Source organism: Vidua macroura, chromosome 12, assembly GCF_024509145.1.
Source record: "Vidua macroura isolate BioBank_ID:100142 chromosome 12, ASM2450914v1, whole genome shotgun sequence".
NCBI lineage: Eukaryota > Metazoa > Chordata > Aves > Passeriformes > Viduidae > Vidua > Vidua macroura.
This window is the reverse complement of record NC_071582.1, coordinates 13,959,244-13,981,773: the sequence shown is the minus strand read 5'-3', so window position 1 is coordinate 13,981,773 and position 22,530 is coordinate 13,959,244. Positions and strand designations below refer to the sequence as shown.

General features: G+C 40.5%; 1 protein-coding gene across 4 annotated transcripts in view; it reads left to right on the top strand.

Annotated features, from left to right (window-relative positions):
• The window catches only part of ARNT2 (aryl hydrocarbon receptor nuclear translocator 2), a 97,138-nt gene that overhangs the window by 50,189 nt on the left and 24,419 nt on the right, over positions 1-22,530 (top strand). For all 4 annotated transcript variants that reach the window (XM_053988449.1, XM_053988446.1, XM_053988447.1 and 1 more), the window contains 7 exons: positions 4,992-5,094; positions 7,076-7,141; positions 7,538-7,623; positions 14,650-14,726; positions 16,656-16,790; positions 17,573-17,647; positions 21,725-21,876. In XM_053988449.1, the coding sequence (XP_053844424.1) occupies positions 4,992-5,094; positions 7,076-7,141; positions 7,538-7,623; positions 14,650-14,726; positions 16,656-16,790; positions 17,573-17,647; positions 21,725-21,876 (694 nt within the window). The remainder of the gene's footprint in view (positions 1-4,991; positions 5,095-7,075; positions 7,142-7,537; positions 7,624-14,649; positions 14,727-16,655; positions 16,791-17,572; positions 17,648-21,724; positions 21,877-22,530) is intronic.

Here is a 22,530-nt window from a genome sequence, read left to right as displayed (position 1 = left end):
CAAATTTAGGCTATTTATTCTTATTGGAGACATTTTGTTTATGCATTTGTAATGCATCTGTTGTTTTGAAGAAGAGCTCTGTCAGTTGTGTAAAGCTGAATGCTCAGCTGTAGTCATTGCATGTGTGTAAACTGATAAATGGCAGTTTCAAGAAGAGTTTCACCTTGTCTTCTTGAACTTGACTGTTTATCTCAAACAGTTACCTGGGTCTTGATTCTCTACAAAGTGGAGAGCAGTCAAAGATTTTTAAGCTGATCTTTTCTGTTAATTTCTAAGGACTTAATGTACTAATACAGAACATCACCAGGAAAATCCTTTGTTCTCTGACCCTTCACTTTGAGGGTGAGCCTACATTTGGAGCTGTGTTCAGCAGCAGCAGTACCTTGACCATCACTTTGTTTTTATTTTTAATTATTTCCTCTTGTTTTCCTCCATCCTGGTCTTGCTTTTTCCGGTTTTATAGTAAGATAAAGATGGTTTTAGTTTTTATAAGGATTTTTGAGTTCAGTATTCCTGTGTTCTGTTTGTCTTCCTTGAGCAGCCTGTGGAGTATTTTTGATGAACACAAAGTCATCTTTTGTTATCTTGTCCAAACCAAACTTTATCCTTTATTTTATTTTGCCTGGAAAAAAATGTGTGGACAGTCGGTGGCTGAGAATAATTATGAAATATCAAACTTCTTCTTTGTAAGACAAGACATTATCATCTAAAAGGTGAAACTTGCTGTGTTGCTGAAGGTATTGAGGTCAAGGTGAGATCTATTAGTTCAGACTGTTTCCCTATCAGGTCCATGATTCTGTGCAAGACAGGAGTCCATCTACTGCTGAATTAGATGGAAATGGAAAATTGTACCATGTGCTTTGCCAGCAGTATTTCTGTGCACGTGAGGCCAAACCAAATTTCTCCTGAGATTTTTGAGCTGGGTTTTTCCATGCTGCAGACTGGATGTGGGCACTGTATGGTTGTTTTAGACCAAACCATTTCAACTTGCACTGAAATCTTTGCAGAAGAATGTGCTCATGTAACAACCTTTCTTTCTAGTTACAGGCTGCAGCATTCTTAGGAACTGGGGATCCAGCAGAGAAAAAAGCATTTGTGGTGGAATTAGGTGTTGAAGTTTATGGAGTTTTGAATTTAAAAAAAAAAAAATAAAACAAAAAAAAACCACTAAACCTGAAAAAAGTAAAAAGAACAGACTGTGTTTGATTACCAGGCTATAAACCTTAGCATGCAGTGCATAAACATGGAGGAAAATTTTCTGACAGGCTGGTGCTATTGTGTGAAAGTGGATTTGAGCCAAATTCCCAGATTTGAAACCCCATGAACTTCAGTAGGCCCGGGCCAATCCTTGGCTTAGGTTCATCTCAAAACATCGCAAGCGCAGAACACAAGTTTGAACGTTCTCAGTAGGAACTGGAGATCCAAAAGGGGAAGGTTTGTGCATAATCCAGTCGCTGTTTGCACACACAAGGGACACATCAGTGCCAACATGAACATTTGCCCCCTTGATCATCATGAGAATGTTTTTAGAGCATCTTTGAAAACACCCTGCAGGAAATGTTTCTAGCATGTGTCCTCAGTACTTCAATCTGTTATCTCTTTACTGGTGAGAGCTCTATATGGCTTCTCTAATTCTACCCAAATAATGAACTTGCCTGTTGTCCTCACCTCCGTGTGCCTGTGTGCCAGCCCTTTCCTGTCACAGCAGCTGACATCAGGTTTCTGGATCACACTGTGGTTTCCTGCTTGGAGAACAACTGGTTTATTACAAGTTGAAGCAATACTGCCTTCTGGATGGGGACTGTAGTGGGGAGATCCAACAAATTATCAACTATACCCAGACCAGCCAGAGAGATTTATGTGCCCATTTTAATCAGCATTGTGCTCATTTGTTTGCATTCTCCTTCTCAGCAGAGCAAACTCTGGTTTCCTCTGAGTTGTGCAGCTGCTGTAAAGGGCAATAAGACAGCAGTGTCAGTCACAGCAGTGCTCCTGCACTTGCTGCATCCCAGGGTTGTGTCTGGAGCTGGAGAGGGGAAAAGTTTAACACAGAAATGAGCTGCATGCAATTAACAGTTTATGGGGAAGCTCGTAAAGGATCCAGCTGGTGGTGGCACTGGGCTGTTAAATGGCTTTTCTGAAGAAACTAGAATGAGAAATTTAAAAAAATACACACATGCACTGTTCAGTTAACAGAAGTTGTCAGAGCATCCTGGAATATTTCTTATTAATAAGAGTATCATTTCCAAGTTCAACATCAGATGTGCTTTGTGTTTGTCCCATGGAGAAACCTAAATGAGCTTTTATCACCGAGGATGCTGGAACAAACAGAGATGGGAATACTTTATGATTCTGTGACAGAGCTATCATCATGACATGCCAGCTGAGCTGCCAGTGTGACTAAGGTGCAGTTTGTGTCAGTTTGCTTGATTTAGTCTATTAATTATAATTCTATCTATTGATATTTAGCTATGATTAATCTATAATCCTTCCTCTTTTTAATATAATTTGATCATAAGATTCTAATAACAGATGAGACACAAACTGCTTGTTCTATTTCAGAATCTGTAGTATATTGTTAGAGTTCTACAAGGTTGACATGTGCATGCTGGACTATTGAAACAAGCTGCTGGGAGAGCTTTGTCATAGTATCAGTACAGCAAACATTTCTCTGACTCACATACCCCCTGCAGTGATTTTGTAAATCAGGAGAAAATTTAGAACTCTATTTGTTATCTGGGACATATTTCAAAGACATTGCCAAACAAAAAGCTAAATTTAAAAACTCTGGCTTTTGTTGTTGGGGGTTCCAGACATGCCAAAGGAACACGTGTCAGCAATTTTAGACTTAGTGGCCACGTAATTGTGAAATAGCCTTTTTCTTTTTTGTTATAGATGCTCTTAGATGACAAAACCAGAGAAATTTCTATTAGCTGTTTGAGTTACATTCACTGTCAGTCCTTTTTGTTTAATATTGGTGTCTGTTCAAGAATTTGTATTGGAATGAAAAAAGAAAGTGCACAGAAAAAAAACTTTTCTTTTGTTTGTGTGTATGTTATTTTGCCCTAAGAGAATATTGCTTTTAGTGGTTTGATTCAACTGGCCTGTTGACATGGACAGCCATTGGATCCTACATATATATCTTGTCTTTCTGTGCTTTATTGTATAATGCCTTCATTTCTGAATGAGTTTGCCTCCTGCCTGATGGTATTCTATTTCTCTAAATTGTCTGATTAGTTGGGGGGATGGGGAGACAGACTGTGACTTTGGCTATAGAAAATGTGACAGAGTGTCCAGTGCAGGGGAGAGAAGTGTGTTAGAATTTCAGATCCATCCTGCATCGTGGGGTCAGCACAGCTGAGCTGGAAAATGTGGTGTGATTTCTTCCCAGCTCACACCTGAATCATAGACCAGGATTAATATATAGCCCAGTGCTTTAAATTGAAGAACCTTTAGGACTTGTTCCCCAGGCTTGCTGACTTCTCAACCATCTGAGCTATACCTTGGAGATAACACCAAGTGAGGTCTGACCTTCTGTTGGCAGGGGTGGCTTTCCTCCAGAAGGAGTTATCTGGAGTATAGCTTAAAAATAAAATACTGCTGCCTAGCTCCTTATCTGAAAACTATTGCATAATGATTTCATTCCCATTCATGGATGGAAGTCAATATTTAGAGGTAGAGTAATACTGAACTTAGTGTTTGGCAGTAAGTTTATTTCAGAACTTCATTTTTGGACAGAGACTTTTAGGTCAGTCTGGTGAGGGAGACTTTGAATGTATTCTGCATGTTTTCTTCAGTTCATTACAGACAGAATAGGTGCCTTATATTGGGTAAACCTGGCTACTTACACCACAGTGAAGACTTAGGCTGGTATAGTTTCAGCTACTGAAAGATACTCACCTAAAACATGTGGGTTTGTTCATGGCCATGTGTTGTCAGCACTGGTGGCTGTCATCTAATTGCCTGGCAGCTGTTCCACTGCATTGCTCTGGTCCACTGTCACTTCTGTGGCTGCATCCAGCCCTTGAGCATTGTGGATCTGGTCCAGTGATTCATTTCTTGTCTGTGCTGCATTTTGTAGTCTTCTCTTTGCACTTGAGCTCTAGACGTGAAAATTCATTCTGTTGGTGATAAGCAGAAGGATTCTGTGTGATACTCAAATCCCTGATCTGAACCTGTAGTAGTAATCAATCTTCTGTTTTAAATGAAAAAATTAATCTGTTACCCCTTCACACCTTTGCATGCATTCCCTCCCTCCTGTCCTCTCTTGAGCTGACTTGGTGATTGTCATCCCTTTGCCAAGCTGTGCCTGTGGTGTGTGATTCTGAGGGTTGGAGGGAGCAGGGTCCGGCCCTGGACCTTGAACAAGGTTGTGTTGCTTTGTAGTGAACCAGATCATCTCACTGATCGGTCTGAAAATGAACTTTAGCATTTAGAAATGCTCTTGACATGTGAGTTTTTTAGCAACTTTAAAAGGGCCCCAGCACAAGGGCTGCTGTGACACAACCTGTATCTCATCATCAAGGAGAAAAATGTGGTCTTTTGTGCATCTCACCATCCTGACAGCTCTTACTGAGGTGGTGCTGTGGTGAAGAGTGTTCTGGATGGGCACAAGCACAGGGAAAGAGGAGCAGCTGTCAGGAGACTGATAAATGTTGCTTTATCCACAGTTCCGGTAAAGAGAGGAGCAAGCAGATAAGTCAAAAGCTGGTCTTGCTGTCATTGCCTTGTTTGCCTCCAGGCATTTGACTCTGCCCTGGAAGTTGGTCTTGGGCCAGCTGAGAAAAGAGCCATCACTCCTGTGGCTCAGAGTCAGCTTTGCTGAAATCTTTAGTGAAACCAGCACATAACTGGTCCTCCCCTGTGGGACCAGGATCAAGATTTTTTTGTTGGTATTTTTTTCAGCTCATTAATTTCTTGTTATCTTAGTTTCTAGTAAATGGAATTAAATTTATGTACTGAACACCAGTTGCTCTCCCTGGCTTTTCTAGGACGAATCCTGGACTTGAAGACGGGGACAGTAAAGAAGGAAGGTCAGCAGTCCTCCATGAGAATGTGCATGGGATCCAGGCGCTCCTTCATTTGCAGGATGAGGTATGCATTTACCCTGGGTTCCCATCGTGGTTCCAGTCCTGTCTCAGCTTAGACTTCAGACATTTTGTTGCACCAATTTGGCCTTAATTACAAACTAAAGCTGTAATGACACACTGCCATGAAATATTTCTAGAATACTTTGCTTTAGGAACTGGAGTGAAACTGAAACTAGTCTTCCTTAACAGTTAAAACAGCACCTCATTTCTGTTGTAGTTATTCTTATGAGTGTGGGGTGTAGGTTCCTTTTTCCAGAGAACTTCATGACGGCTTCACCCCTGGAATTTTAGCCATTGTCTTTTCTAGTAAAGTTACTCAAATTGATACTTTGGGAACAAAGCTTTCGCAAGTGTTATGAGCACCCAGCTCTGTGTATTTTTTCAGCAAACCAAGAATATTAAAAGCATCTTAAAGATAAACAAGAATTCAGCTGCAAAGCTGCCAGCTATGTAGGAATTAGCCAAGCCTGGTATGAATTAACCAGATGTCAGCTGGCTGATGTTAGATAAATGAGTAATTGTTAGAGGGCTTTTGATTTGCAATTTTCCAACTTCTGGATTGTTTCAGCTTCTTTAAAGAAATTTGTCTGCCCAGTGTTTTTTTTTTGGGGGGGCTTGTGAGCACTTCTCTTGTTTTAGTGCTAACAGGCTAAAATGCCTGTTGCTATTGCAATAAATTTTTGTCTGTGGTTAGGAGGGGAAAGGACATCATTGTATCTGTAGGCTATGTCCAGTATAAATGCTGATAACAGCACTGCAAAATTCATCACAGAATGAAGCACACAAAGCACAGTATTTGAGACATTAAAATACAGATACCTGTACTTTGGTAATGTGGTGGATTTCTTCCAGTCCTGTGAGGGTGTTGAATGTGTGGATTTTGGGTGCCTTTGTAAGGTGTTTATAGAATTTATACCTGCAAGATCAGACTTCAGAGCTATAGAACCTTTTTCCTCCTTAACTGGGAGGGAAGAAATACAGCCTAGCAGAGCAGCACTGAGAACACTGCTTTTTTCTTCCTCCCAAGATGCACATCATGTTTTCTGTGTTTGTTCATAGAAAACCAGGCCTAGTGTCCTGTTTGCAGTTGTTCCCCAGCTTTCAAAACAGTTCAGATTGCAGTCATTTCCTAGCACCCTGATTCTGTAAATTCCAGTGCATGAGTGTGATTCTACACATGCCCATAACCCTACTGTTTTTGTATTTCTAAATCTTATTTTAGTTGTTCACTTCTTCTCTTTGGCAGTGACTGATAAGAAAAAAAAAAAATTAAAGGAATAAAAGAAAATTCTTCTGAGAAGAATGGGCCTCAGATAATTTGAACTTTCCTTGTGGTTTCTTCTTTCATTGTTGTTATTATTTTTCCATTAAAAATGAACTGCTTTTACCCTTCAAACTATTTACTCAGCTTCAGATGGATTGTTGAGATTTTATAGTTAGGCATACTTATAAATATCACAAAATACACATCAGCAAGTGTTAAACAAAGTTACTTGACAGTGTAAATAGTTTGATCTTGCAAACATTATCTTAATGTCTACAGACATTGTAGCTGGTGTATGGCAGTGGAATTTTTCTGTCCAGGGAAGCTACAGGAACACTGAGATTGGTTTGTGTGGACGTTTGGGGGCCTGACATATTTTTCTCTAGTTTTCACCCCTGTTTTATGGTATTTTGAAGTGTGTCTATTCTTTAGCCACCCTTGGGATATCAATTTCAAATAGTCTTTATCCTGGGGGAGTGTGGAAGGGAATCTTTTTCTAGTCTTTTTCATTTTTCTAAAATAAAGAAGATTTTTATAGCACATATAAAAAGCTCAGCCTGTGGAAGCAGCATGTTCTATGTAAACACGAATATGCAACCTTTTGCCAGGAATAAGTATCTATTATTGTCTTCTTATACAAGTAGTAAGGATCTCAAAATGCCTTTTTATCATGTGTATTTACATTCATTTTTGAGCCTTTAAAATACTAATTTACTTTTAGGTGTGGAAATGCTCCTCTGGATCATTTACCTCTGAACAGAATAACCACCATGAGAAAAAGATACAGGTACTATTACTTAATTCACCACAAAGCAGCTGTAGTTGCCCTAAGCCCTCTCATTTGCCACTGGGCTAATGCCCACTCCAGGAGTATTACCTGCTCCTGCACACACTGGATCCTTTTGCAAACCTAATCTCTTGCATGTGTCACTCAGATTCTTTGTCTTACACCAGCTCCAGCTCTGAATCAATCTTCGATATCTTTCTCAGAGAAATATTACAGAAAACAGGTGCAGCTTGAATAGCAGCATAACAGAGCTGGCAGTGTACAGAACCCTAGGCGGATTCTCGGGTGTTTCCAGCATAACTTACAAATACTGGTAAATCATTAGTAGCCATAGTTTGAAGGTATGAAGCTATTCTGCATGTCAGTGTGATGTTTTTGTGTTTCTTGTTCATTCAGGAATGGCCTGGGCCCGGTGAAAGAAGGTGAAGCACAATATGCTGTTGTCCACTGCACTGGCTATATCAAGGCTTGGCCACCAGCAGGTTTGTATCCCTTATGGAAGACTGCTTGCACCAAACTGTCCTCAGGACAGCTGAAAACCTGGCTCAGGTTTCCTTGCTGCTAGAAAAACAGGGAGAGTTTTAGTGGGGTAGCTGATTAAAGCTCACCTTGAGAAGCTCTTGATAAGAAGAAATCAGCTGTTGTACTCACTCAGGGCATCCCTGTTTTCCATGTGACACCCTTCTCCATTTCATTGCCACAGAGGACCTGTAGGAATTGCCAGTAATGCAGGATTCCACAAACTGGGGCCAAAAGTTTTCAACTTACATTGGTAAACCAATATAAAAATGGCCTCATTTTGAGAAAGTGGATGCAAAGGATTGTGTACCTCTTAATGCTTTTATACTTAAGTACTGAATTGCAAGCACTTATGTATGAAAATGTGTAATTTCACTTTAGACACATGGAAGTTCTCAGTAATGGTGTTACTTGAGAATGTTCAGTATTTGTGATAAATTCTGTTTTGAGGCTGTTTTTCTGGGAATCAAGTCTTGGCACACTGCTTTGATCTACGGAGAAAAACATTTACCTGCTGGAACTCAGTGTTACCTATGGGAATATTTACCTTTGAAAAATTCCAAGAGGAGACAGTGGAGCTCATCCAGACCTCATTATGAGGGGGGTTACTTGACCTTGGCGTTAGCAGGAGTTGAAGAGGTTGTTTGCAATGCGACAGCGCCTGCTGGCATGAATCAAACCAGGAGCTGTCCTGCCCTTTTGTGGTTGTACACCATGGCCATAAATCACATTGATCCAGGGATTGTGAGTTCTAAGAGGTGGTTTGTACCAAATGTGTGCAGGGGTGTGCAGACAGCAGCGTGCAGATGTGAACTTCTTGCCATCTTTTTTTTTTTTCTGAAATGTGGTTTTGGAAGGTGAGGAAAACTGCCCCTCTTGTTGCTAATAGGATTTAATAGGATTCAAGATGTTGCAATTTTGCTTCTTTCTCAAAAGTGTGAGAGCACAGTGTCTGTAAAGTGCTCTGGAAATGGATGTTTTTTTCTGTTTTGTGTTCTTCTACAAAAAGATGTACTTTTCTGTTGGTAATTCTGTATGTAATTGAATTCGACCTTGATATACAGCATGTCTCCTCAAGAAGGTGTATCAATTAAGATTTTGTTTAGCTTCAATGAGAATCTTTCCAGACATTATGGGACGTTTAAAGAGATCTGACTCTTCAGGGGTGTATGTTGCTGATACAGAGCTACAGGTGCATGAACTCATGTCAGCACTAGGTCCTGATGTTGGCAGTGTGTGCTCTTCAGCCCTCAGTTCTGCAGGACAGCAGCTTGGGATTAAAATGATCTATTGGCTCTTTGAGTGCCCAGTGGCCAGGTACCAAATCCCATTTGGCATTAGTGAAGTCTTTTCCCCATCTCAACTCTTCCAAAACCTTGCTGCTTATTACTTTATGGGAAGTTTTTATTTCACTGAAGGTCTAATGGGAGTTTTCCTGCCTAGTGCCTCTGTGTCTCTCCAGTGTTCTGGTGTGTTTCCAGAAAGAGGTTATAACCTGTCAGCCTGGACTTTGCAAAGACAATCCAGGCCATTTCTCAGGATGCATTCTCTTTACCTTTGTGGCTTTTCTCTGCAATTGTTTGTGTTTTCACTTCACTTCTCAAAATGGAGGTCACTGGCACTACACATTCTTATTTCAGATGAGATTGTAGTGATGGATAACACAAACAATAGTTCCTGTCTTGCCTGGCAGTGCAGCATCCTTCTCTTTAGTGTGGTGCATCCTGAAGCCATCCTAAGACATCTGATATAAATGTATATGTCTTCTAGGTTGCCTTTTTCACACTTGTCAACTGCAAATCTTGCTTTGAATTCTGTGATGTTTCAATTAGTAATATCAAGTTCCATCCTATTTCTGTTGCTTTAGCTTATGACTGTTACTGTTCCCCAAGTGCATGCTTATGCCTTTAGTAATGTTGGATTTCATCCCATTTCTATTACTCCACTCCTCAAAATCACATGGTGCTCCTTATGATATCCCATTGCTCCTCCACAGTGTTAATGCCTCCAAACTAATCCTAAGGGATGTTTTTGATTTTGGCAGCCTTATGTGGAATTTCATTGGTCTTTTATGTTACCATCCAAATTGTTACTTCTATTAGTCACGTCTGGGTGCCTTTTTCAGGGCACACAGAATTGAATCAGGGCCTTTTCCATGAGGGTTTATTTGCCTTCCCAGTCTTCCCCACTTTGTGTTGGTGATTGTCACGTATCCATTGGCTTTCAAAGTTGAATGGGAATATCTATAGGCTGAATTGTTCCCCTATATATTTGAGTAAATAAGTGACAACATCACTGGATTTGTTGTCATTTCCAGTGGTAATCCAACTGTAATCTGCAAAGCAAATGAGATAACTACAGCAGTAATGGAATTTGCCAAGGTTTCTCTACCCTGTAATAAAATTACTTTGTTCAAATCAGCAAGCCCTGCATGGTCTCTGGATTCTTGGGAATAAATGGGCTTGTGCTAAATCACAGCTATTTAAAAATTCAGTGATCAAAAAGATAATTTTCATTTATTTTTCAGTTGCCAAGTGGACACCAATATAAACTCCAGATCCTTTTCTTTCAAAGCATGCAGTGTGGCATGTGCATTACATAGCTAATATACAATATGAAGTGTACTTTCACAAGCAAAAGAACCATTATTATCAAATGTCTTTAATCTGTACTTAGTCTCATTTGTTTAGCACTTGGTATTTTCTCTTTCTGGGTTGAATTGCATTGTCTGTAGCCAGTGTTCAGATTTTTAGTCCAACGCTGAATAAATCAGTGTTGATACAGAAGCAAGAAGAGAATTGCTTTGTGATCATTATTGCTGTGATAGACAATTTGGCAGTGCTGCTGCAGGGATGAGTCTGTGCAAATCTGAAGTCATCTGAGTACTTCAAGCAGGTGAAAATGAATAAGCTGCAGACAGCTGGTGGCATATTTTAAGGACTGGATTTGTGTTATGGCTCAGGTCTGTGTTCAGCATGAAAACACTGGCACATCCAGCCTGCCTTTGTGGCTTTTCTCACTTGTGTAGAGCAGCAAGGCTCATGTACTGGCAACCTGTCTTCAGCCCCTTCTTCACTGAGAAAGGGGAGAGAAAACAGAGGAAGCATCCTGCCTCACCCTCTGTTCAGGCTGTGTGTTGTTGGTCTGTTGATTTTTCTCCATTGTGCCTAAAAAGACAGGTAAAATTAAGATCAAGTGCAAAAGCAGGCATGCGATGCCTACACACTTCTGTCCCCACAGGTTATATGCTGGCCTCAAGTAATCAGGTGTAAATTTGGTGTGGAAGTCAAAGGAAAAAGGAGTCAGATATTTCAGATGGATGCTCCAGCCAGTCATGTTGTATGTTTGGTTAAATAATGAGAGTGTGGTGTTGGGTTATTTTGAATGAGGTAAAAGGACCCCTTGTTTGAAGCTGGCTGAGCAGCAATCCCAACCCTTTGTCCCTCTGTTCCCAGCAAAGCAGCACAGATGGAGCTTGTGATCCTCAGCCTGGACAGTGCTTCAAGTTCATAGCCAGTCATAAAACTGAGAAGTGCTGACCTTCTCCTGGGGCTTTTTTTCCTGTTTTCAACTTAAGCAAGATTTGATTTTCTTCCATTTTTTTCCCCTCTGAATACCGTATTCCTGGAAGGAAATGAGTCTTCTGTGGTCCATATGATATTTTCCTAATAGGTTTGTTTTGCTTTCTTTTTGTGGCATAAGATTTGGTGGAGAGAGAAGATAAAGTCTGTCAGGATGTTGGTAGTTTTCTGTAAATCAAAGCCAGGATCTGCACAAAAGCACATAGTGAAGCAAAAAGATAGATACATGTTTTGAAACTTCAAATAGAGTCACAGAATAATGTTAAATTCAGATAATGTTGAAATATTTTTTTTCTCTTTAGTTAAAAAAGAAACATTTTAGTCTTCCAAGTCAGACTTACGGTAACATCTTAACCACAGCATGCCAAAGCTGTTAGGTTATTTTAAAGTTTTGGCCAGAATCTGGACATTTGTGCAAAGTACTCCCTCTTCCAATACAAAACAAAATAGTTGCTGGATATTCCTTGCACTGCTGTCATTTTTAAGGCTTTATTTATTTTTTAAAGAGTGGTTAATTTAGTTTTTATTGGGATTTTTCATGAGATTTTTATCCTTAGTCTGCTATCCACAGCCTTTTTTGTGAAAGCCTATTTCCATTGTTTTGTATGAGAGATGAAGTCACACAGTGTAGTTCCTTCCCTGGCAAGTAACTATCAGAAGTGCATCTAATGAAGACAGGCATTATCAGGGAGTTGCTAGTGACCGCTTAAATTCCATCTTTTTAAAGAATTATAAATAATTTCTTTTTTAGTGTAGTGAAATAAAACCATAAATCCATCAGTGCTGTTCTGTGTCTTGCAGAAGATGTGGGGCAGAAGGGTAGAGAAAGAAAGCAGAAAATGAAGCTTTTCTGTTGTTAGAGCCAACTGGAAGCTCATTGGGAAAACTAAAAAGTTCCTTATGTCCACACCAACACATGCTGTTGCCTTGTGGGAAACTGTTTGCTGGTATAGAGGACACTTGGAAATTAAATATAACCTCTGATGGCACAGCATTCTATTTGTGATGCTCAGTTGCAGCTTAGCTGTGCCAGTTGTTGATGTGAACTCAGGCAAGCACAGCACTGTATTTATTATTCAAGAGGGCTGTATATTTGGTGTTGAGAAATAAACCCTCTCCCAGGGTTACACATAAAGAATGTGAATAACTGAAATATGTTTATTTTGTTGATGCCTCTTAAAGGTCAGTTTGGTGGCTGCTTTCCTCCAAGCTCTTACAACTTTTTTTAGAGGTAATGATGGGACTTGGTGGTGTTAAGGAGCAATATTGCATTTTGTTAAGAGCTGGACAAACTGGTAGAAAGTGCAGTGCACATCTTTATTTACCTGTCCATACTGGAGTGTGTTCAATAGGAAGTGTGCTAAAGCAAAAGTAAATCTCATCTACAAATTGCACCGTCTCATATAAAGACACCCAGAGTGGATCCTTGGAAATATCAGCTGAAGAATAAAGAAAATAATTTCTCTCTGTGGAATACTGCCAATAATAGCACCTACATTGCAGAGAAGCAGAAAATATTCTTGTCATATTTTTTCTCTAGGCACTTTGGGAAGGGGTTAACAATCCACTGGGTGATGTATTGATTAATTCCAGGCAGATTGGTTTTTACTCATAGAGTGTCTTGTGGCATAACCCAACTAAGGCATTTTCCAGTTTGCTATACAGACCAAATGTAATCCATCTTGGGGAAAAAAGGAAAAAAAAAAAAAGAAAATTAGAACAACAGCCTCCCTTTGTCAACAGAGTGACATCAGAAATAATGTTTCTTAGCTGGGTTTAATTTTGGAGGTTGTTTATGTTACTTTGATTCTATTTGAGCAGTAGCAAGCATGGACCAGGTTCCTAAAAAGGAAATCACTGTTAAAAGCTACAGAGAAAAAAAGATCATGCAAAGTGGAAGCTGTCCAACTGTATCTTTGCTGTCCTTTGCAATACTCTGTGCCACTAAGGAAATGATTGGAAAAAAGCTTTTGAGGCCAAGGGAATGTGCTTTAAACGTGTCCTTCTCAAATGCAAAACTCGATTTGAAAGGGATCTTTTGGTTAAGATTATCCAGCTAGAATGCTTCAAGTTATGTCCTTAAAACAGCACTTGTTAGATGAGATAATAATGCTCCTCCTTTGTAAAGCTCTTGAGACCCCTTGATAAAATTCTAGTTATCAGTAGGGGGCTGCAAATAATCTTGTGTACCCCAAATTGTGAAGTTATTGCAAAGCAAGTTTCAATATATTACACAAAAACATGGGGTGGTTTCTCATACTTAGTGTACTTTATTTTATTGTATAGTTCAGTGAGGACCAAAAAATACCTGTAAAATGCTGTTTGGAAGCTGATTGTCAGATAAGATTCAACTGTTTTGATACAAAATGACATTCTTAGAGATTACTCCATTCAGCAGCATTTTTAGTGGTTTTTCAGAGGTGTCATTTATGAAAGTGGTGTGCTGTCATCCTCTGGACTGTCCAAAGATTGGCTTACACTGGGGATTATAAATTTAAAAAATAAAGTGGCTGTTGTTTCATAAAAGGTAGCTGCTTTGCAATTAATTTCGTTAATGCTGTGACGTGCCTCTTAAACGATTCACTGCCTGTTATGATTGAATTCCTTGAAAATCCTTGTGAAAGAGTTTACAGATCACTTAAAATAGGTCAGTGGTGTCACTTCTGGAAGATGTTTTTTCAAGTGTTTTATACGAATTTGGTATCTCAGTACTGGAGCTGGGAAATAGCCTTAGCTCAAGGCTTAGCCAACAAGCAAGTAAACAGTGCTAATCTGAGTGTTCCTAATTGTGAAACGCTGAGATGGAAGATAGTACACATGTATGTTTTGAAACTGTTCCTGTGTTTATAGTAGTTACTCCTGTTACACAGCTGGAACGAGCAGTGTTAGCAAAGCATACGCATTTTTTTCACTCTTTCAACATAACAACGCAGGTTTAGTCCATTATAGAAAAAAGTAAAACCAGCTGTTCAATATGAGCACGGATTTAGTGATTAATTTAGGCTGTGCCTTGTTTTTAAGGCTCATTATAAAATATTATTCACAAAGAAAACTGAACATAGTGTGCATTCACTGACCATAGTTAAGTGACCCCATTGTTCCATAAGGTGCTGGTGGAGCAGCACTCATGGAAATGTTACTGTCCATCTTGGTGTATAATGGAATTTTAGTATCTGCTTTTGTCTTCAGCAGCCAAACTTGCTGCTATGGGTACTGTGTATTCATGTGAGGCATACAGGATTGATACATCATCTGATCTGAACCCAGAAATAATGACTGAATCTTAGAGAAGAAAATGAGGTTATTTGTAAGACTTAAAGCATCTAGAAAAGCACAGAGCCAGGACAGCAGCATCTCTGTTTATCCCAATTTCCTAATTATAACAGTATTTGTTATTGTTTACTCCAGGAATGACTATACCAGAAGAAGATGCTGATGTGGGACAAGGTAGTAAATACTGCCTCGTGGCAATAGGAAGGCTTCAGGTAATGCCAGTCTTTCCATATACAAACTATTTCTGAAAGCATGGTCATTGTTCTGGTGTGTTTATAAAAGATTTACACACTGTTTTGCTACCAGCCTGTAACTTTTAACATGCCTCCAGTTTATCAAGTGCCTTGATGTCTGTGCAGTCAGTGACTTGTCTAGAACTTGTCAGCAGAGCAAAATGAAACTGATTTTGATGCTGGATGTGTGTACTTAAATCCAGTAACAACAGCAGAGAAGCTCCTGATGAGTGTGCACAGACCTGCCATTCTTCAGCGTGTGTAGTGCTGGGGTGTTGGAGGTAGTGAGAAATGTGGCAGTACAGGTGCTGCAGGTGGTGGGTTGAAGTGACCCCCAAAGCCAGTGATATGCTCCCTGGCATTTTTCCAGTCATTCACTCTCTGACTAATCAACTGCTTGGAAAAGTATGATTGCAGGAGTTACTCTCAAAATGGTAAAGATAAAGCAGTCAAGAGGCACTTCAGAAATCATAGCTTTATTCTCAGCGTGTATTGTGAGATGTGAGCTGAAGGAACTGGGAGAATAAAATTTTCCTTCCTTTTTGTGCAGGGGGTTGCAATTGTTGTAGTGCATTTCCTCCTTTGTGCATTGCTGAGCAGAGTTCAGAGCTCTGAGCTAAAGCAGTCATGGTGAATCTCCTTCACCACAGCAGGGAGGACAGTTTTTATCTTCCTGGTCTGGGAATTCTGCCATGGGTGAACATGTTTGAGCCTCTTGCATGATCCCCTGGACTCGCTGCCATCTGCTAGGAGGGGATCACTCTTCCTGACAAGGTGGAAAGATCCTTTCACAGGGGCCAAACCCATCTTACCCGAGGTGAGCAGCCTGCAGGTGTTAGCACATCTGCAGAGTGGCTCTCCATGGCCGTGGCAGAGCTACACAAGTACTGCAGGATGGGTTTCAGGTTAATCATGCTTTCATAATCAAGAGTAATATATTCCACAAATGGAAAGAAGGAAGTTATGGGGTTTATGTGTTACAGCTTCCAAAGAAAGATAGTTTCCAAGTAATGTCAAAACGTCTGTTACGTTAGAGGAGCCATTGTGGTATGTGAGGGTGGGCAGGAGGGAGCTGTGTGGTGGGTTAAATCAGAAAGGAGTCAGGGTGCACAAATTAAAAACTCTTGTTCTCTAACAGCAAGTTGAAATCTTGCATATGGTTAATTGGCTAATCAGTTCTGAGTTAGCAAAAAAATGTGATTTTGCTCATTTTACATTGTTAGCAGAGATAGCTCTGGAACTTGTAAAAAAATCAGTGGTCTCCTTTGTACCTCCAGTGGGAAAGAATAGATAAGAAGTGGCCTGATAGCACAGATTTCAGGCAGAGAGAAAACACACAGTTCTTTCTGGTGAGATTTGAGAAATATTTAGAAAACTGTGTTTTTCATTATGAGCAGCCACTTGCTGGTCTATTATCCCCTACCTCAGCCTCTGGAGGACTTGGTTCAGGTGTTTCAGGTGAGGTTCATGTCACCTGAAACAGGAGTGATTAGTCTGAACAGTGCTGTTGGTTAGGTCTACAGATAATGGGTTGGTTTCCTATCCTAAAATGCGTGTACTGCATTGTCCTCTGCAAGTCATTCATTCTTGGTTGAGAGAGATAGGAACCACGATGCCTGATGCGCTGCAAAGTGAGATGAGTCCAGCTGGACTTACATTCTCAGTATATCCCCCCTTCCTGGGAACCTCTGGTGTGTTTGTTTCTCTGCTGTGCTGTTAATCCTCCATAGATGCCATGGGGTGAGATATTTGCCCTGCAAACTGGACTAAAGGCTGTTCTGTCATTTATCTGTGCTGTTGTTTTATTTTACTTCCTTCAGCTGCTAGCAGTCTGCCAGCAGATTCTGTCCTTTAGCTGTGGGCTCAGATGTGCCTTTGGGTGACTGGTGTGGACTCTCTTGGCCCTAGGTGACCAGCTCTCCCGTGTGCATGGACATGAACGGCATGTCGGTCCCCACGGAGTTCCTGTCCAGGCACAACTCTGATGGAGTCATCACCTTTGTGGACCCAAGGTGCATCAGCGTCATTGGCTACCAGCCCCAGGTCTGTGGCCACTGGGAATGTGGAGAATGGGTGGAGCTAATGCAGAAAATCCCAGTTGCAAGCATGAAGTATTTGTAGCTGATAATTCATACGTCAGGCACTGAATGCTGTTCGTTTTTCTTTGCTGTCCACGCCTCTGTGTGGGGTATCTGTTTATACCTTTAGATCTGATTAAAATTCCAACAGCAGAGCGCTCTGAGCCTTGCACTGCTTTCCAGTGAAGACATTTCTGTGATAGAAAGTTAACAGTGCTTGGAAAGAGTTTTAGTCCTGTAGACCTTTGATTCTGCCAATCTCTTGAACAGTAAGCAAACATAATTTACAGCATCTATTTTCCTTTAGGCTTACATCTGCTCCTCTGAACAGGAGGCTAGTACAGAACTGAGTAGAATAGTAAATGAACCACAGCTCTTCCTCAGATAACTCCCAGCAGTTGCAATTTAGAGGCAAAAGTAGTTCCTTGTTCATTTGCTTATTAATTTTTTTTTAATTTTAAATTGCTTTATTATAAGTGCTTTTACAAAAAATAGTGCCATTAAGTGAGCTGTAGTAGCAGATGTCAGTCAAGACACCATTTCACAGGTATTAGAAAATAACTTAAACTTTTTTGTAAAAACATGGGGCATGATGCCTACAAACCTTGTTTGTATGGTTCATCCCTGATTAACTGAGTAGTCTCATTAAATGTGATAGATCTTGTGTTTGCAAAAATGACTTGTAGGTCTACATGTGGATTTGTGTTGTAGATTGGGTTTTTCACATAATTTTATGTTTTATTCTAGGATCTTCTGGGGAAAGATATTTTAGAATTCTGCCATCCTGAAGACCAAAGCCATTTGCGAGAGAGTTTCCAGCAGGTACTGTGTCCTGCTCCTTTTGTTCCACACTTTCTTATTTTGTTATTATTTTGTCCACAGAAGTAGTTTTTATTTTATTTTTATGCAGGAGAAGAAGTGGCAAGATACAAAACAATCTGTTGGTCAGTTATCAGTTGGTTAAGCTGCATAATAAATGGTAGCTTAAACTGCAGCATGGGTTGACAATATTTTCAGAAATAAATTTTCTAGTTATATATTTGGGTTTTTGCTGCACAGAGTGAACTGTTTTGGAGTTGCCTGTGTTGATCCCCCTATTTTAAGTGGTAACCAAAATGATTTACCTTCCAAGATGGGCTGTTGACTTGGAAGTAGTTACATCCCTTTGTGACACTGGATTGTTTGTAACTGAGTTCTCTGCTAGCACAGATTATTTGCTTTTTCGTGTACTTTAATGAAGTTGCACCACTTTACATCTACATGTAATTTGGCCCTTTTTCTCTGTTAGAAATTGAAATGTACAGGGAAGTAACAAAAGAAATACAACATACAGGAAGAGTTACTGGTTTGGATTAATTTTTACCACAGGCCGCATTTACATCAGCTGAATCAGTGACATTTATTCCATTGCAGAGCTTGCTGTTTCAGCTTGGTCTGGGACATGCATTAGCAGGGCTTTCCCTGAGCTGCCTCCTTATTGCTGGGCTTTTCAGTGCCTTTCCTGCTGCACCAGAACACTCAGCACAGGATGTTTAACCTGGTGCTGAGGCTCAGCTGATCTAATCAGTTGATCTAAGTGGTTCCAGATCAGTTGATCTAAGTGGTTCCAGATTTTCTAACAACAGCCAACAGCTCAACCAAGTTGTGTTGATCCATCTTGCGCTGGATGCTGAGATATATTTTCAGCTGTGAAATGTGGATATGAAGTGACTTCTGAGTAATTTGTACAGCCAACCGTTTGTTCAGGCATGGCATGCACAGACAGAGCCTCTGGGGGAAAAACAACTAAGTACTGTGTCCCTAGAACAGATTGTGAAACTGAGGTTATGGTCTCTGCAGAAGCGTTGGAGATGGTGTAAGATATTCATCCTTCTGAGCTGTTTCTCACCATCCCCTCTGCAACAGGGACTACCAGCCCCATGGTCAAGTGTGCCTCCAGTTCCCATGCACAGACTGAGTGTAAACAGCAGCTTTTTAAAATTCAAGATGTTGATTCAGAGGCTATGAGAATTCAATGCTTTAAACAGGTCACCACACCCAGAACATCTTCTCTGCCTCACCTCGGCTGGGGATGTGATGCTGCAGCTGAATCCTTCTGATCTGTCACCAGGAGTCAGCTCCTGCTTCCCCTCTTCTCTCCTGCCTGCCCTCCTCCCCACCTTCCTGCTGCCTTGGTGCTGGCCTGGGTGGACTTGCTGGGAGGGCTGAGGCCCTAATTCCATTTGCATGGAACTTCCAGCCTTGGGCTGGTTCAGCTCCCTGAACTGGTGCCTGATGGCATCAGCGGCGCAGCAGCGGTGAGAACACATATGCTGTTTTTCAGTGGTGCCCAAATGATTGATTCCACTCATCTGTCCAAGGGACAGTGACAGAGAGCTGCTGGATAATGGCCTGTCAAACATCCTCTGCAGGGAATCCATCCAGTGATTGCCTGGGTCTCAGCAGGGCTGACTAATGAACATTGCAGTTAATGACTTGGTCCTCCCTGTGTTCACAGGGAGGGACATCAGGCTGTGGCAGGCTGCCAGTGTGTCCTAAACCCGCTGGGGACTCCACTGTCACCACTCACTGCTAGGCATGTGCATAAGTGATTTGCTGCATCAGGGACCTGCATGATTTGCTTAAGGTCATGCAGAAAGACAGCAGGAAAAAATGCAATTAGAAGTGAAAGTTCCTGTTCACTCAATCTATGTCCAGTCTATGAAAATACTGTGTTGTTTCCTTAGCAGGCAATGCCTTCTTGGGTGTATTTTTGTTCAGTACAGTAGCAGATTGGAGCTGTTATTCCCATCATGCAATAAAAGACTGAAGTAAATAGTTAAGCTTTGCACCAGGTGGTTTTTATTTCTGAAGAATGTAAGAAAGTAAAGTTTAATCATTGGCTTTGAAATTTTTTTTGTGCTAGTTTGTTTGTGTGCTCTGTCTTAAGACAGTTCAGGATTTTCCCACCAGCAATCTCTCTGCTTTATATATTATTACAGAATTACTGTTTGCTTAATCAGGGTTTCAGGGTAATAGATCACTGCCATTTGTTTTATTATTATTAGTTTGGACTTAGAAATATCTTAATTAAAAAGGTAACTGTGATTTCAACTCTTTTTCCTTTTTTTCCTAAAACCTGAAAACTTGACACTTCTGATTTGCTGACAGTATCAGAACCAGGCTGGTGCATGACAGAGGAGGGAGGGAGGGAGGGAGGGAGGGAGGGTGAGTTTTGCAATTTTTGGTCAATTGCCAGTATCTATCTCAGAGCTTTGTTTCCTTGGGAAGATAAATTCATTCATCAGGGTGGGAAAAATCAGGCCAGAATAAGATAGTCTCAAGGCTAAGACAAACAAATACAGGTTAATATCAAAGGGTCCAGTATACAGTTGGATACCCAGTAGAATAGTATTCAGATTGCACACTATACACCAGCTCTGTGGTTTCTGCCCTGGGTGTGGTAGTAGAAAATTGCTGATAAAAGAATGTTGCTCAGTGAGCTCAGAAAAGCATTAAAAGGCCCCAAGAAAACCTGTAAAAGCATTAAAAAGGCCCCAAGAAAACCAACCAAAAGTAATTTACTTCAATATGATTTTGAACTTCCCTGGGCTTGTTGTGTCTTCTGTTTGCATTGTCTTCTATTTACATTCTTCCATTTAGTCCCATATCCAGTTGATTAATTTGAAGTGCAAATCTCTGAAAAAAGCAGCATTGGAACATTTTTCTTAATCTAATTGCTTGTCAGTGAAGACAGAGGGTAAATAGTGGGACTTCTACTTTTAGAGAATCCAGGTTGCAGATAGCCAATAAAAAGTAAATTCCAGATGTTAATGATTAAGAATCCACAAGATGTGGCATTTATTTGCAGTAGACCTTCCCTTTCCTTCCTTGAGGCAACCCTGGGATAGCCTGGTGGAAAAGCTGTAAAATATAAACAGAGATAGGCCAGGTAAGTGCCAGCTGAATGACTTAAAACCATGAAAGTTTTCTTCTGGCTTAACCCCAGATTGCTGGATAACATGTGAAATGCAGTTGCAGGGCCAGTGTGAGAAGATTGCTTTGAATGTACTTCAGTACTACAGTACTGCTTCTTAATCCTCACTTGGTGCCCAACTTCAGCTACCAAACCCAGACATCTGAATTCTTAGTTACAAACAAATGGCCTGTGCATGCAAGGAATTTCTACTATTAATATGGACAGTGGCTTATCAGTGTTCTCTCCATTCAAACACTGTCTCACTCTTTTTTCTGCTGAAAGACAAAAGCAAGTGTTTCTTGCTAGCAATTTGCCATCCTAGAGAGTCTTTTAATGTGTTTGGGGTGGGGCGAACCAACACCTGATGCTTTCTAAAAAAACCAAAAAGTAAACACCACTGTGTTTAAGCATCATCCTAAACTTTGATGCTGATTTATCACATATATTAATTGTATATTAATTGTATCTACTTGGGTATCCAAGCAGAAAAGCAGTCAACCTCAAAATGGCTTTTCTTTTAGGCTTTTGTTTACCTGTAGTGATTGGTTTATCGTTTACAGATAAACATTTAAAAGATCCTCAGTTTGGTTTCTGTCAATCTCTTGATAAGTGTTTCACATTAAAACATTCTTAAAGTTTCTGTGTTGGGATTACAGCACAACCTGATGATTGTCCTGTGTCTATTCTTTTTATAAGCAGGCATTTTGTACAACAAATGGAAATTGGCATTTTGTATGACAAAGCATGAGAATTTCAATCTGAAGGAGATAGCTGTAAACATGGATACAATTTTGCATATTCTCTCCAAATAAAAAATTCCTCTGCTGTCCCCGTAGCTTTCTGGATTTCAAGTTTAAAATGCACCAGTTGCTGCTGTTGACTATTCATTTGCACAGCAGATAGCAATCTCCTGTTATTAACCTTTCCAAATGGCTTTGCAGGTGGTGAAACTGAAAGGTCAAGTCCTGTCTGTGATGTATCGTTTTCGCACCAAAAACCGGGAGTGGATGCTGATCAGAACCAGCAGCTTCACATTTCAGAATCCTTACTCTGATGAGATTGAATACATCATCTGCACCAACACTAACGTCAAGTATGTGCCTTTCTGGGTGCTCCCCTCCGTGGTTTTGAAGGGACTGTAACCATTCTTTTTTGCTGTAAAATACATCCCAATTTTTTAAGCAGATGCTTTTTGTTTCTCTCTAGCAGTGCAGGCTGTAACAGGGTTTTGCTGCATCAGGAGATCTCCCAGTGTAGCTGTTTCCCTGTGTCATTATCCTGTGATGCTTCCAGGGCCTGGCTGCACTGGGGGGAAACGTCACTTATCTGTTATGTCATTAGACAAGGCCATTGATCTCAGTCCAGGCTGCCTTGAACTAATGCAGAGCTTCCAGCAGCACAACAGCTGCCCTGATACTGGAGGAAGGTTAGCCTGACTCCTGAGCCAAAAGAAAATTCCGTGTCCATGTTCATTGTGATCATACCATTCTGTAGTTCTGGGCTCTTCTGCTTCAGCTGTGTCTATTTTACGACCTAATGAAGCTAGCAGAATTATTTCCTAGTAGGTTTGATTGGGAAGGGTTCCTAATAGTTCAGATTTGATAGAATATCCCCAAGTGTGAGGATGATCCAACTCCTAATCTTAAGAGGAAAATGAAATCATCTGTCTTGGAATTAATATTTTCAAAAATCTTTCATTTGGCCTCTTAGGAGGAGGTCACACTCAGAGTATGGTGGAGGTTGATCT